General features: G+C 47.7%; 1 protein-coding gene across 3 annotated transcripts in view; it reads left to right on the top strand.

Annotated features, from left to right (window-relative positions):
* The window catches only part of UVRAG (UV radiation resistance associated), a 309,934-nt gene extending 307,260 nt beyond the window's left edge, over window positions 1-2,674 (top strand). For 2 of the 3 annotated variants that reach the window (XM_059188600.1, XM_059188612.1), the window contains exon 15: window positions 762-2,674. In XM_059188600.1, the coding sequence (XP_059044583.1) occupies window positions 762-1,464 (703 nt within the window). In that variant the 3' untranslated portion in view covers window positions 1,465-2,674. The remainder of the gene's footprint in view (window positions 1-761) is intronic. The other variant, XM_059188622.1, reaches the window with a different exon arrangement.
* Window positions 2,675-15,283: the final 12,609 nt, after the last annotated feature.

Here is a 15,283-nt window from a genome sequence, read left to right as displayed (position 1 = left end):
GCAAGTCCCTGCTCTGCTGGTTCTGTAATGCATGTTGGTGTCAGAAAAGCTGTTGATCATTGAGTCATGAGTCATGGGTTTAGTTTAGCCTGCCACCCCGCCTCCCTGAAGTTATCAGAGTCATTTAACCTCTCTGCGAAATAAGGATGCCTGCTTTATGAAGATAAAATAAGAGTTGAATATTTTTTAACATTTATTTATAACAGAGAGAGCATGAACAGCGGGTGGGGGAGAGGGAGAGAGAATCCTAAAGCAGACTCCCCCACTGAGTGCAGAGCCTGATGCAGGGCTCAATCCCAGGACCCCAAAACCATGACCTGAGCTGAAACCAAGAGTTGGCCGGCCACCCAACTGACTGAGCCCCCCAGGTACCCTAAGTTGAATATTTCAAACAAGAATAAAAATATTGCTAGCGCTTCAGGCCCGTGAGGTTGATTACGTCCCTCAAATACTTTTCCATCTCTCCAGTTACTTCGGCCCTTCCCCACACGACATGGTTTCTACCCCCATCCCACCCTGAGGACTGTCCTCTGGATATATTTTAGTGTGTCTTGTATCCTTCTAGAAGGAAGCTCTCAAACTTGAATTCAGAATGCTTCGTGTTTTTTCTTGCATTCTTTCACTCAATTAATACTAAGGTTGATTATTATCAATTTTTGTTCTCTCGAACCTAAATATATTGTTTCCTGTCTCTGGATCCAGAAGGCTTAGGCTAAGTTCGAAAGTTGAAAGTAACTTCTCATTTTTTTTTTGTCTTCTAGCGACAGACACCACACCTCCAGTGCCATCCCTGTTCCAAAGAGACAAAGCTCCATATTTGGAGGTACAGACATAGGCTTCTCTGGGGGGATCCCGTCCCCAGACAAAGGACACCGAAAACGGGCCAGCTCAGAGAATGAGAGACTCCAGTACCAAACCCCTCCTCCCAGTTACAACTCAGCGCTCACCCAGCCTATTCCCGCCATCCCTTCTGCAGGAGAATCTGAGAGAAAGACAACATCCCTATCCTCCTCCTTGGATACCTCCTTGGACTTCTCCAAAGAAAACAAGAAAAAAGGAGTTGATTTGGGTGACAGATTCAACGGCGGTCATGTGGGTGTGAGCACCGGCCAAGAACAAGAAGAAGCCCTCTCCGGGCACGCATCCACGGTCAACGGCACTCTGCTGCCCGGCGAGCAGGCGGGCTCCTCCAGCGTCCGCCTCCCGGGGGAGTACCACCCGGGGTCCGAGCCTGAGCTCTGCTGTACTGTGGAGCAGGCGGAGGAGATCATCGGGATGGAAGCCACGGGTTTCACCTCCGGTGATCAGCTGGAAGCCTTTAACTGCATCCCAGTGGATAATGCCGTGGCAGTGGAGTGTGACGAACAAGTTCTGGGAGAATTTGAAGAGTTCTCCCGAAGGATCTATGCACTGAATGAGAACGTGTCCAGCTTCCGCCGGCCACGCAGGAGTTCCGATAAGTGAAGTGAGCAGACAGCCAGTAGGACCGGGACAGAGGCACTGCCTGAAAGAAGGAGAAAGCTGCACTGGTTACCCCCTGGAATAATTATGACATAAAATGAATATTAATGGAGGATATTCCTCAGCAAAACAGACTTTGTCAGTCAAGGAGGGACTCAGGATCATTGTGTATCAGTGGGCCAGACAAAGTTAGATTCTGCTTGCAAGATTTGCTTTTCCAGGCCTGACGATTGTTTTAGGGCAAAGGTCACACTCTAGCTCGAGTCACCTTATAGGTATTTGTCTGCTTTTTAATTTACACTTCTGTGTTATCCTCAGAGGGGAGATGATAATATATAAGTAATATAATAAACTCACTTTTAGTTTCTCATAAGCATTTGCCCTCACCATAAGTTTATAAAGCTTGGGAAAACCAAATAATCCAAAAAAGGTTTTCACCATTTACTGGAAGATCTTTGACCATCCATGAGTTTGGTGAATAAGAAGCACAATGGTCTCCTTACACCCAGATCTCCCTGCACCTGCCCCCAGTCACCCCATCTGCTGCCCCATCTTCACAGTGGCTGGGTTGTACACCCAGAAAACTGAGGACCTCAGACTCACTGGTTCTTGAATGCAGTAGCCAAGACCTCCCACCTCCTCAGCTCAGCCATAGCTTGGTGTAACCCTCGAATCAGAGGAGAAACCTCCCCTCTGGTATATCCCAGGGGATGCTTAAGGACCACCCCCAAGGTTACAACAGTCAGATGGCATCCAGTCCCCTTTGGGAGCCAGAGTTTTTCTGTGGGCAGATGCTGCAGTCAAAAACCAGGCAAGCTCTCTAGCAACTCACCAGACAGAAATCCCATGTGTCAATTCCACACTCATTGGTTAAATTTCAGTCAGAAAGGAAGGCGCTGGATATGATGTAAAATCTGGAGAGAGTCAGGCTGTCCGATGTGCGGACCACAAGACAGTCGGGAGAGCTGGGTGAAGAGGCGTAGTTGAGGTGTAGAAACTGCTGGTATAATGCAGGTGCGTTCATAGTAAATTATGTTCTTGGAAGTCCGATTTCTTGAAGTTTGATTTCCTTCCTGGAGCTCAGCTCTCATTTGCTATTGCTCTGTACTTTCTATACCCAAGGACATTGCCTCAGGGTTGCAAGCTCTTTAAGGAAAACTTATGCATATATTCATGTATTGTATAGAATAAAAACTGAATTTGCTTCACTTGACCCGATTTGTTTTTCCAGTTTCGAAATTCATCTAGAACCTGCATCTCCAGGTTACATCAGGACAGGGCGAGCTGAACCAAAAGGGTAGCTGTGTCCGTGCTAATGTCGACTTGAGTTGACCCGGTTTGCATGGCCACACAAAAACCCTCACACCTGTCCTGTCCTGTAGCTGCGTCTGTCCCGAGCAACAGCTGATCTCCTAGCTCTCGCAATCCTTTTCATGTATTGTCCAAGCACCCTTGGGCTCAAGCTCTCATTGACAACTACATCGTCAAGCAGAATAGTTCGTGTTGTTACTTTCCACATAAAGAGAACTCACAGAATCCATGCTTGACAGGCAGACACGACCTGCAAGCAATTAAGAGCTTTAACTTGATCGGGAGAAATCCATCTTATTCCACAGAAAGAAGTGGAAGACTTCCAAACCTAAGGCAGAAGCCATCTGTCGAGTCACAGCTTTTTCGCAGAGTGCTGTCACTCACGTTAGAGTCCACCAGGGGGGAGATAACCGTGGGCTTGGCTCTCCTTCAGACTAGGCTGTGTGGAGCCCTCCAGGGAACTAACCCCTCCCCCCCCAAAAGGAAAAGGTTTTGGAAGGACTGTTAGTATTGCCCAGTGACAAGCACATCGCATGTGGCTTAAGGTCCACAGAGGAGAGTCACTTTAAACTTCATGCCAAACTTACAGATAGGGTACACTGAGGTGCGCGCCCTCCAGCCTGGGTCTTGGCAGCCCCAAGCAGGGGGACCACACACAGAAAACCCCTAATTAGGATGTTCATCTCAGGTTCCACACAGCCAGACAGAGCCCGGGGCTCTGGGGCTCTGTCAGTCTCCCATCCGTGGACTCTCTCATTCTGGGACCCACAGCTTTGCACCCCCACAGCACAGAGCCTTGCCCCTGAATGTCCTTAGGCAGCTCAGAACTGGTTACCTGCGTGACGGCTGGGTCCGCACTGTGCTCAGTGACGGTACACCTCACAGCGCCGCCCCTGGGTTTGCGTTCCTCTGGGCTTTTAGTTGTTCATTGAGTTCGCTTGGTGCCTCCTGTTTCTGGCTTGCCTTGGGTGGGACCTGTAGTCTCACGTGTCTCCAGGAGGAGCCAGGCTCCACGTTTTCCAAAGCCGAAGAGTTCGTTTGGCCTCTTTCAAGTGGCCAAGGCCAAAACATGGGATGAGTTACTATCTCCTACTAATTTTTTAAATTAGTCTTTTAAATCACTAAAGACAAAGAAAAGAAAAAAAAAATCTGCTCTGAGGATACAAGCTGAAATGAAATTCACTACTATCCGTGTCAGAACTGCTAAAAGCTCTTTCCGTTTTCATGTAGCTGCGACCCTTATAACAGCCAGTAAATGTTATCAAATGAAGATGATTGTGTTCTCTCTCTCCACTTCCCCTTACCCGCTTTAGAAATTCCAGAGATTTTTTTTCCCCTCAGAATATTAGTTTTGGAAGATTGTATCCAGCTATATTTTTTTAGCCGTTCTAATGGTGCCCATTTATCCTGACCTAACCGGTTATTTAAATAATTTTTTAAACCACCACCAATAATAAATGGCATGTGAAACTGATCTGTTGGTAATTGGAAGAAAACTCAGCATCTGTATTTATAAAATAAAATTGATTAGTATTTATTTTGAGAGTAAAAGTGTATGTTATTCCCCTGCCATGTTTGAGTCCCGTCTTCTTCGTTGTTTTGAATTTCATGTTGAAGCTGAGTTAACTATGAAAACCTTGTTCATAAACCGTCAGCCAGCCATTTCACATTTACTAAGCTAGCTCTCCCTCTTTCTCTGTCTTGTCTGTGAGGGACTGGGCTAAGCAAGGTCAATACAAAGATTCATAAACCTTGGCCTCCGCTGTTGCTCTAGGGGTGGAGCGTGAGGGGTGGGTGTATTGCTGTGTTAGAATTTAGCATGCTCCATTCTGTGATGGGACGGATATATAACCAGCGTGTGGAATGCAGAGAAAGCTAGCTGACTCAGGGATCAGGAAAGGTTCGTGGAGGTCATGCGAATGAAAGCTAGATAGGATGAAAGATGTCTACGACATTGCGGGTGGAAGGCACAGCACGGGCAAGGGCCCAGAGGCAAGGCAGGGCCTCAAGTGTTTGCAAAATGTCAAGTTCCCCCGTGCTGGAGACCCGAGCAGATGTGAAGAAAGGTGAGGAGAGATTGAATTGCAGGCTGGTGGGGAAGGCCTTCAGGTGGCAAGACGGATTTAGATGCCTGCGGTGGGCAGCTGGGAGGCACCCTTTCCAGGCGGCAAAGCAGGAGAGTAACTTGGTTAGATTGAGTAGCAGCCAGCAGCCAAGTCGGGGCTGGACTTCAGTAGTAGTAAACAGACTTGAGCTCATTTAATCTTCTTTCCCATTTTGTTGTGTGAGGAAAAATGTCTGAAAAAGAGGTGCCTCCTTGCGCCCTGGTGTTTTCAGGGTAGGTACTGGGTAACAGGCTGAGCTGGACAGACACAGTGCAGGGAGCATCTGGTCTGCAGAAGCTGATCCCAAGGCCCCGACTCAGCCACTTTGAACCTGTGACCCTGCTCACGTCATTGAGCTTATAAGGATTCCACCCTGCCCCCTCCCCCATTTCTTAATCTAAAAAATGGGAGTGAACTCTATCCTTACACTTACGTTTGTACAGGGCCTGTGCATCAACAGTGGTCCCTATTGTCCTACAGGAGGCCACAGCCTAGTGACAGGACGCCCAAGACTTATTCTTACCGTTTCCCGTTCTAACACCTGGGGACAGCCACCTCATCTCTCAATGTGGCCCCTGCTGTGTGGAGTAGGGTAGGGACTTCCCTCACTCTCCCCCGACCCCACACGGGGCTGATTATAGTGTTAGAAGAGCTCAATATTTTTACGAAAGCACTTCGTGATCATTGTAAAGCACCATGCACACCGGGAGGAGTCGTCAGTCAACAAGGATTTCTGGCATCATCTAGACCAGGGCAACTGAAGTGCAGATATTTCTTCTGTTCACATGAAGAATGTGTCAGGGCTGAAACCCGTCTTTTGAAAAACTAAGCTCTAAACAGACGTCAAGTGTTCCGAGGATTTTTAGTGGGTGGTTTGGACACAGTGTTGAGATGTGGTCTATAAGCCTGATTAGCTTAATTTGCATGTTTTTAAACACCTGGCAGATGAGCTTGTTCAGGCCCATCTCATCCATAAATATTCTCTTACACAGCTTCTGGCTGTCTCACTGCATGTTGAATTACTGCCCAGAGCTCTTAATTTTGCTCAAAGGAGATAGAAGCATTTTCTTTTTTTCTTTTTTTTTCCCCTCCTAGCGCATCTAATTACAGTTTTGTAGGTAGACAGCTCAGCCTTGTGGATTTGAAATGAATAAAAAACACACGTCTACACGATAATTCCACATATTTTAGAGGCTGGCCATGTCAGCGATCCAGAAAAAGAATAGTCTTGAGTCTATAGCTAAAAGTGAAAGGCTGGTTGTTGGCATCCGTAGTCAGCCGGGCCTGGGCACAGAAGTCAAGCAGGGCCATGACAGGCGTGGGTCCCTTCAGTTTTGTACAAGACACGATTGGAATCAGCTTCCCTCAGTCCCCACTAATTATAGACAGCAAACTGGAAGGAATGGAGGGTGCGAGTGGACAGAGATACAGGATAACCTGATTCTTGAGAAGCAGGAAGGAAACAGTCTGGGCATATGTGTGAGGAGCCTCCCTCCTGACAGATCCCGCCCCGCCGGCCTGCTGCTCCCAGGCTATGTGACCCTTTACTTCTCTGAGCCCGTGTGCTCCTCTGAGAAGTGAAGCCAGGCCCTTGTGCCCGGATGGAGATTCTTCTTACCTTAAGAGCAGATTGGTATTCATTCTTCAAAACCTGCCTCAGCTTGCCTTGGGCTCCAGAGCATGGCAGAAAAGGGGAGGACCCTCACCTGTCAGCCTCTGTGTGACAGAAGGTGTCACACCAGAGTTCTTGTGAAGAACTTGGGGCTAACCCATTTAACACAGCCCGCTTCTGCTCAGGGATTTCTGGGTACCAGTATGGTGACTACGTTGCTCAAGGCTACATTACTACGTCTCCTCAAGATCCTTCACACAGGGCTTCTGAACTCTCAAACAAAAATTAATAAACCAGCTAGCTTTAAAAATTCAGCTAGAATGACTTCTACCGTTTTTAAAGATGGCCCTCTGTCATCAGAAAAAGGATAAATTAATTGTAGTTTGATAGGAAACGAATTTTAGTTTGATAGGAAAGTGCATAAACTATTTTAACGGAGTATACGATTCTGAAGGGCGAAGTTTTGATATTTTAAGGGATAAACACGTTCTCTCAAAATTTTATTTGCCAAAAAAAAAAAAAGGTTTCCTTCCCTTATAGGGAAAACATTATTCCTCAAAGAAACTGGCACCGCTTCGTGTCCACGGATTTTTTGCTCTTTGGCTGAGGGACTTAGCCATACTTTGTTACTGTGGTGGGAGGTGACCCCGTCCCCGCCCCAGCCTACCTCTCACGCAGATGGTATGAGAATGTTTGTTCATGAGACAGAGGTCTCTACAGCTTGCTGACCTCAAGGCCACACCCTCTGCTTCCAGAAACCTTCCAGTTCCCTTGACAGCTCTGTCCCCAGCCCTGTCTAAGGTCTCTGGGGGCACACAGCAAGTACTCATGAAGTTGGGGCGATGGGAGAGTGAGACAGAGAGCAGATACAAAGATTTTGTAACTCACTTGTGCCTGTCTCTTGGTCCCTTGGGAGCTCTAGGGGGACCCAGCATGCCCAGAGTCTGCCTTAAAAATCACTGGCGACCTTCAGAGGCAGAACTGTCCATGGATTAGCTGAGACTCTGGAGCTGGGCTTTTGTAAATAGTAAAAAGAGGTGCGTGTTTGAGGGTTTACCACAGATTTTCAGTAAACATCCTGAGTGGAAATGACCCCCCAAACCAGTGCAGGGGTTGAGCCTCTCCTGCCCCGCCCTACAGAGACCCGGATGCAGTGGTGTTTTCCTGCCCCAACCCAGTCACTTACATGATAGCCTCTGACACTGCGGAGAGCCGTGGGAAGACGGAGGCCGTGTGTTACCATCACCACCTGACCAGGAAGCCCTCAGAAGGCGCCTGAGGGAGGGTGAGCTGCCTGAGATTGCGTAGATTCCAGAGGGACACTGGGGCCAAACCAAAGCCTGACCCCTCCACAGAGCCTCTTCCGCACCCTGAGCCTTAGCAAGGCCCCGTAGGTAGCCTGCTCCCTCTGCCCACCCCATCTGAACATCCTGCCGGCTACAGGTAGCTCTTCCCCATTCAGGAGCCCCTTGCTAAGAAGGGGGCGCAGACTCGGAAGACATTCCTGCCCAAGGAGTAGGAAGAAGTCAACACCTCATGAACATTGTGTTGTGAGGGGGGCCGCAACTTTCCAGGGAGTGGAAACATCCCTTTGTAACTGTCAGAAATGCATGTAACTGTCAAAACTCAGGAGTTCAGCCATGGGAAATGTGATGCCCGGACACCTAAGATATGGGGGCCAGGGGAGGCTTCTTGGAGGATGCACCTTAGCTGCATCCAACAGGTAGGTGAAGGGAATAAAACAGGGGCAGGGCCAGCAGCCAGGGCTTAGAAGCTGGAGAGAAGAAATCTCCAGGGCCCTGTATATCTTCATGCCATGAGTTGTCACTGTCTGCACGGAGCCAGGGGGCAGTGGCATTGAGAACAGGGATGACAAGTGTGGGCAGCACTCCCAAGAAGTTTGTTTATAAAGGAATGGAGAGAAATAGGGCGGAAGCTGGAGAGCAATGTGAGGTCAAGGGCAGATTTCAGGTAAGCAGCCAGTAGGCAGCAGCGGAAGCAGGTGAAGGCTCTGGAAGGAGGCAGAGCAATGAAAGGAGGAAGGTCTCAGAGCAAATCGGGGGGTCGGGGAGAAGGGAGCCCCTGGGGGTGGCGCAGACATTACCTGAGCTAGAGGAGGACAGGTGGAAGGCGGGGTGGGGGGCAGGCAGGACTGGTCTAGAGCGTCTTTCTACAGAGGGTGGGAGCGGCGATTTTCCTGCCTTGCCCCTGGTGCGGGATGCCTGGGATGGGGCCTGATGGGATGCCTGTCCCAGGCACAGGCAGGTGGGGTGGGGGGCTTTCCAGCCTTTAGAGGGCAATTCCTGAGGTTCAGGGGCAAGGATTGGCTGGCTGCCCAGGGAGGGGCCAATCCATGGCTGAGGTCCCTTCCTAGATGGCCGTCACCTCCTCCCTGGCTCCCTCCCTCCACACTCCCTAGACATAGCTCAAACCCTCCAGAACTGTTACCTATGAGAAAGAGACAGATGCTACTTACCTCCGCCAGATGGATTGTAACTCGCTAGTTAGCTTGAATTGCTGATGAGGGGGAAATTCTCATGCTGAAATATTCCTTTTTTTTTTTTGCCGAAATTTTAATTTTTATTCCATATTTTGCTGAAATATAAAGATCCAGAAGGGATAATAGAACTAAACTATAACCACGATGCAACTCCAAATGAATGTGAAGTGTCTAAGACAACAATGGGACATGACTACTCATGTCACAGAGACAGCGAGCCTGGCGTTTATGCCTCCTGTTGGAAGAACCCATGAAGCACTCTTGACAAAAGTTTGACCCTAAATAAGCATCAGAGCTCTCTCTGTGACGTCCCATGCAATAGACGCTGGCCCTATTGCAAGGTGGCTAGTTCAAACTGAGATGTGCTGGGAGTGTAAATTATACCCCGAACTTCAGGGATTTCATACAAAAATAGAATGATAATTTTATATTAATTTTAACATTGATTACATGTTAGAATGATAATATTTTGCACTTGCTGACTTAAGTAAAATATTAAATATTAAAACTAATTTCATCCATATGTTTTACTTCTTAAAACATGATTACCAGAAAATTTAAAAGTGCACATCTAATTTGCATATACTGCACAGAAAACTCTGCATCTAACAACAAATTTGTAGGAAACTCAGAAGGCAGATGTGTATGTTAACACCTGGAAAATGCAGTCAGCAAAATCTAGACTGTGGGAAACCCTGCAGGACAAACAACCTGGTTTCTCCAATACAGGGTAAGAAAAAATAGAAACAAGAAGGGGAAGACCTATTAAAAAGAGACTCAATATCTTTGAGGCGTAGCAGTCAATTCTGTGATGAACCTGGTTTGGTTCCCATACACTGAACAAACTGAAAAAAAAAAAAAATGAAGGGACAATCAAAATGCAAATACTGACTACCTATTTGGTTGTCTTAAGGACTCCTTATTTTTTGAGGTGTGATAATAGTGATAGAAAAAACAGTCTAACAGTTTTTGTTAAGTCCCTTGTCTCTTAGAGACGCATACTGACATATATGCAGATGAAATGCCTGTGTCTGGGATTGAGGGTGTGGTGGGTAGAGGACACAGGACTGGCCATGGTGAGGTGTGACAGGCAAGTGGGCCCATTACTCCTCACTGTGCCTCCTGGTGGGCATCCGGCCCTCCAGCCAGTTGGATGCTTGTCATTCCCAGAACAGCCCTGCTCCTGAATCTCCCAGAGCCTAGATTATCTTTCCCCGTCGCCCACAGCAAACTTCTGTTCATCCTATAAGCCAGGCGTCAGCCATTCTCCTTTCTTCATTGAAGTCCTCCTGCGCTCTGCCCCAATCTCTATCCCCACCTTTGGCCCACAGTAGGTAGGCGACCCTCCTCTAGGCTCCTCCCACCACCAATGAGTTCTTCCACCACAGCCCTTCATACTTTTTTCTAGGTGTGTGTCTCGCGGTCTGTCACCTCCAGGAGGCTGTGAGCTCCCAGAGCACAGGCGCTTTGTTTAAGAAACAGCTACTGCCCAGGAAGGTTTGCTCAATCAGTGTCCGTGTGCTGAGTGCCCATTGTACAGATGAAGCAGCTGAGGCCAAGAGAAGTCAGTGTCATAGCCAAGTCCCCAGAGCCAAAATGTGAGAGAGCTAGAACACAAAACCTAAACCTTTGAGTCCTGTCTCTGCATCCCATCAGAGCCCCAGGCCACAGTTCCCTTCCCGCCATCATTCATTCATTTAGCGTTGGTTAGGCGCCCCCTGTTGGTCCGGCTCTGGCCAAGCAAATCTTGCGGCTGGGACTACAAGTGCAGAACTCTAACTTGCTTTCCTGTAACTATTCTTCAACCAAGCTCATTATGCCCTTTCCAGCTGGTGGCAGAAACGCCTGATTGTGACACTTTGAGGCAACTCAGCCATTTATGGTTAAAGCTCTTAACTTCTTTGGGTAAGTGTTAAAATTCCCAAATCCTCCCTAATTCCATCCTTCATTCACTCTGGCCCCAAGTCTGGGGCTTCCGACGAGCATCTCTCTGACCTGCACACAGTGTGGCTCATCTGGGTGTTTGCTGCCTCCACAGCTCAGGTTCTCCGGCAGTTCTGGTCTCTGGGTCCTTCTATCCTGCCTCATTCTTTCCCTGGTCCAGTCCTCTTGGGCCTGCTCACCTCCTTTGGGAAATGGGGCCACCTGGCCCCCTTTCTCTTGCTGCCCTGAAGCTGCCCTCAGGCCCACCTGCCTAGACTTCTCCCCTCTGCTAGGCAGCTTCCAGGCACCCTGAGGACCATGGCACTTCTGTGAAGGCTTTCCCAGGTCTTCCTGGCAGACCCTAGACCGTTGTGTCCCTTGCCTCTGATTGCCCCAAACCTCCCTCCTGCTTAGACCCTGGATGGGGGCAGGGACAAGGAGGGAAGGGCTCCTCTCAGGCTCTACCCGTCTTTTGACTTTGGGGTCTAGCTTTGCGCTTTCCAAATAGTGCGTCCTGAGGCTCTCCCAACTTTCACTTCCTTTTCTAGGTGTGGGAAAAAACATTTCTACAACATCATCAACCTGTATTCTCCTCCCCTCTATGGCTTTTTTTAAAAAAATGATTTTATTTTATTTTTATGACTGTACACTCAAAGTTCTCCAGGCTCCAGGCCTGTCTAGTCAGAACTCAGAAATCCTTTTTCTTGCTCAACAAAGCCTGGCCTTGCAATGAAAGCCCGGCTTTTGAGACACTCGGCACTCCAATTCCCTTTATTGTGTTGGACGGTATCCACCGTCTGCCCTGGAGGCAGCAAACGTGGGGCAAGCGAAGGGGTCAAGCCGTGACAAACACCTCGGGATCGCTCCACTGCACTTGCCGCCATTGAGCAGGGACAGAGGAGGCCAACTGGACGAGTAACCAAGCATTCCTGCTGAGTGAAGTCCAAGTGACGTCAGGGCTGTGGCCCCAAGGAATCCCAGAAGTTCAGAGGCAGAGAACAGCGGGAGGAGAGAGTCTCCGCTGGTGTAGGGACAGATCAAAGGCTGAAGAACTCGCTGGTGCGTTCAGGCAGTGCCGGTCCCGTGATGGCAGTGACGTAGTTTTTGCAAAATGTCGTCTGTCACATGAGATTCATGTTGCTTATATGAATTTAACCGGCTTTGTAGTTTCGTGTGGTCTTAGTTTGTAAACTTGTTTTGGTTGTTGGTTGTAGGGGGGCTATAGACGTTAGCTTATATTTGTTTGTTTGTTTGGTTGGTTTTTTGTCTGCCCAGGGTTCTTGAGAGTAGAAATGGAAGGGCGGAATGGTCTGTCTTGGAGAAGCTTCCCTTGCAGTTGTTCACCAGCTCCTCCCTGCCCCCAACAAAACCAAATAGGATCCAGGAGGAAATGTCAGAAGTCTTTACTTCAGGGCTGCTGGGACATATCTGAGAAAGGAGGGGGACAGGCTGTAGGAAAGGCTGCATTCCCCCGCCCCCAACCTTGGCCCCTGTTCTAGTTCCTCAAGTGTCCTCTGTGGCCAACACCTCTGTTCCAAAGACTCTCCCCTTCCTTCTATTTCCCTGGATGCCTTTTAATTCCTGGGTGCCCCTCCCCTTTGGAGTTTCGCTTCTTCTTCCCCTCAACCTCTGGAGGGCCTGGGCAGAAGGAGAGGAACTTTCATTTCTGCTGGCAGAGCCTCACCAGAAATCCTGATCACCAGCAGCGCCTAGATGGGGCCCCTCCTAGCATCATTTTGCCAGAAGAGTTCCTGTCCTCTCGCTTCACCTTGGCCACATTCCCAAATGCTCCTTTTGATTTCTGGCTCCGGCATATGCCAGGCCTCGGGAAGGGGATGGAAAGGGAAGGGGAAGACCCTACGCTGGCGCAGATTGTTCAGGCGATATTCTAAATAAAAATCAATTTTGAACTTTAGGGGATCTACAGGAATTTTTAACGTTAAAAGAGTCTGTACCCTACTTTTTTGTATGATGTCGCAGGTCTCACTGGGGACTGTGTACTTGGCCTTAGGGCAGTGGAAAAGCTCTGAAGGTTCTAGTATATGTTTTAAAAGGGACATGCTCTAGTATATGTTTTAAAAAGAATGCAGTGGGAGGAACTTCTGGTAATGGTGGCGGTCGGAAGTGTGCGCACGAACCTTCCTGAAGATAATGATGAAATCTGGACAAAATTTCAAAACAAAACAAAACAACCATTGAAAGGCCCTGGGAAGTGTCTCAAAACAGACAGAAGCCAGGGGAAAGTTGACTTTTGAAAAACCGCCCCTGGGTGGTACAAGACTCACTGTGGTCTTCCCCAGACTCCATCACCGCAGGGGGTGGAACACCCCGCCTCACCTCCTCTGGGAGCAGAGAGCCGAGTTCAGAGCCTTAGGAATAGCCAGGAGTTGAAAGGGAAAATTCTGAAAGTGAGAGAATTGCAGAAGGTATAAGACGCAAAATCTGAGCATAAATGTCTGTCTGCGTCTTTAGACCAATGCTAGAGTGCCTCATTGAAAAAGAGGCCGGAACCAGAGGGGAAACTACCTTTGTAAGACAGAGCTACACTAAACCCAGAAGGTGTGCGAGTACACCGCTTTTATGAAACAGCGGATTTTCCCATGTGTGCAACACAGATAGCAGAGAACTCAAGACTTGCTGGCTTGAGGTGTCGGGGTACAGAGTCCAAGACTGGCCGAACAGCTGGACATGTAGGGGTCAATCCACAGAAACAAGGTAACCACCAAAAAGTGAGCACCCCAATCTGAATCTACGTTGCCCCAATCCTTGGGTGATTGCCAGCTCTCAGAGGTGCAGAGAGAAGACCCCTGGGAGTCAGGAGTTTTTAAAACAAAATAAAACAAAACAAAAACCCAGAGAAATCTATTACTGCACGCTGTCAGGGGACAGTGTTTGTAGTTTGAATCACGGCAAATCAGCTGCTCCCCAGAATCAATACTGAGAGTCATCAGAAGAGCACAGGGTGGCTCAGTGGGTTAAAGCCTCCACCCCCAGCTCAGGTCATGATCCCAGGGTCCTGGAATGGAGCCCTGCATCGGACTCTCCGCTCAGCGGGGAGCCTGCTTCCCTTCCTCTCTCTCCGCCTGCCTCTTTGCTTACTTGTGATCTCTTTCTGTCAAATAAATAAATAAAACTTTAAAAATAAAGTAAAATAAAATAAGAAGAGCACGGAGGATCCCAGAATTAACACAGTGTCTAGTTTTCAGACTGCGGAGAAACAGGGAGATGCGACCCATCCTCAGGGAAAACAAAACACAGTGAAAGACCAGCAAGCAGCTAAGTAGGACACAGATGTTGGATTCAGCAAAGATTTCAAAGCAGCTTTTATACATTCAGTAAAAGGAAGATATGTTCAAAGATTTAAAGAAAAAAAGGTCTAAATGAGTGAAGAGAAAGAGGATCTCAAAAGAGAAAGGGAAATTATATGTGTGTATATATATGCTTAATTAAATGGAAATTCCATAACTGAAAAAGTACAATCATTGAGATGAAAAGTTCAGTGGCTGCGCTCAACAGTAAATTAGAGATGGCTATGAAGACTCACTGATCCCTGCAGGCAGATGAACAGAAGTCACTTAATCTGCAGAAAGAAGAAAGACAGAAGAAAAATGAATAGAGCTTTAGAAACTTGAGGGATATCATGAAGTCTAAAATCTGTGTAATTGGAATGCCAGAAGGAAAAGAGAGAGAGATAAAATGGCAGGAAAATGTATTTGAATTCATGCTGGCCAAACACTCCCCAAATTTGGTGGAAAACTAACTTTAAGAGCTAAGAATCTCAAGAAGTCCCAAGGAGAGAAATACAAAGAAAATCACTTTTAGGCACATAAGGCAAACTGATGAAGGGCTGCATGGTGGCTCAGTGGGTTAAGTCTCTGACTTTGGCTCAGGTCATGATCTTGGGGTCCTGGGATCAAGCCCTGTGTTGGGCCCCGTGTCAAGCCCCAAGTCAGACCCTGTGCTTAGTGAGGAATCTGTTTCTCCCTCTCCCTTTCCCTCTACTTGTCCCCCTACTTGTGCATGACCTCTCTCTCAATCTCTCTCTCTCAAATAAATAAATACAGTCTTAAAAAAAAAAAAAAAGTCAAACTGATGAAAACCAAAATTAAGGAGAAAATCTTGAACACAACCAGAAGAAAAAGATAACTTGTATACAGAACAGTCAATTAGTCAATTAGTGATCCATTTCTCATCAGAAGCAGTGGATGTTAGAACACCCTGAAACACCTTCAAAGTGCTGGAAAAAAAAACTGTCACAGATAATTCTATATTTATCAAACCATCCTCCAAAAATGAATATAAAGTAAGACATTTTAAGATAAACAAATAAGGACATAATTTTTGACCAGGAGTTCTTAATGACCAAAAATG

The sequence above is a fragment of the Mustela lutreola genome, chromosome 1 (genome assembly GCF_030435805.1).
Source record: "Mustela lutreola isolate mMusLut2 chromosome 1, mMusLut2.pri, whole genome shotgun sequence".
In the NCBI taxonomy this organism is placed as follows: Eukaryota; Metazoa; Chordata; class Mammalia; order Carnivora; family Mustelidae; genus Mustela; species Mustela lutreola.
This window is presented reverse-complemented; position numbering and strand designations above follow the sequence as displayed.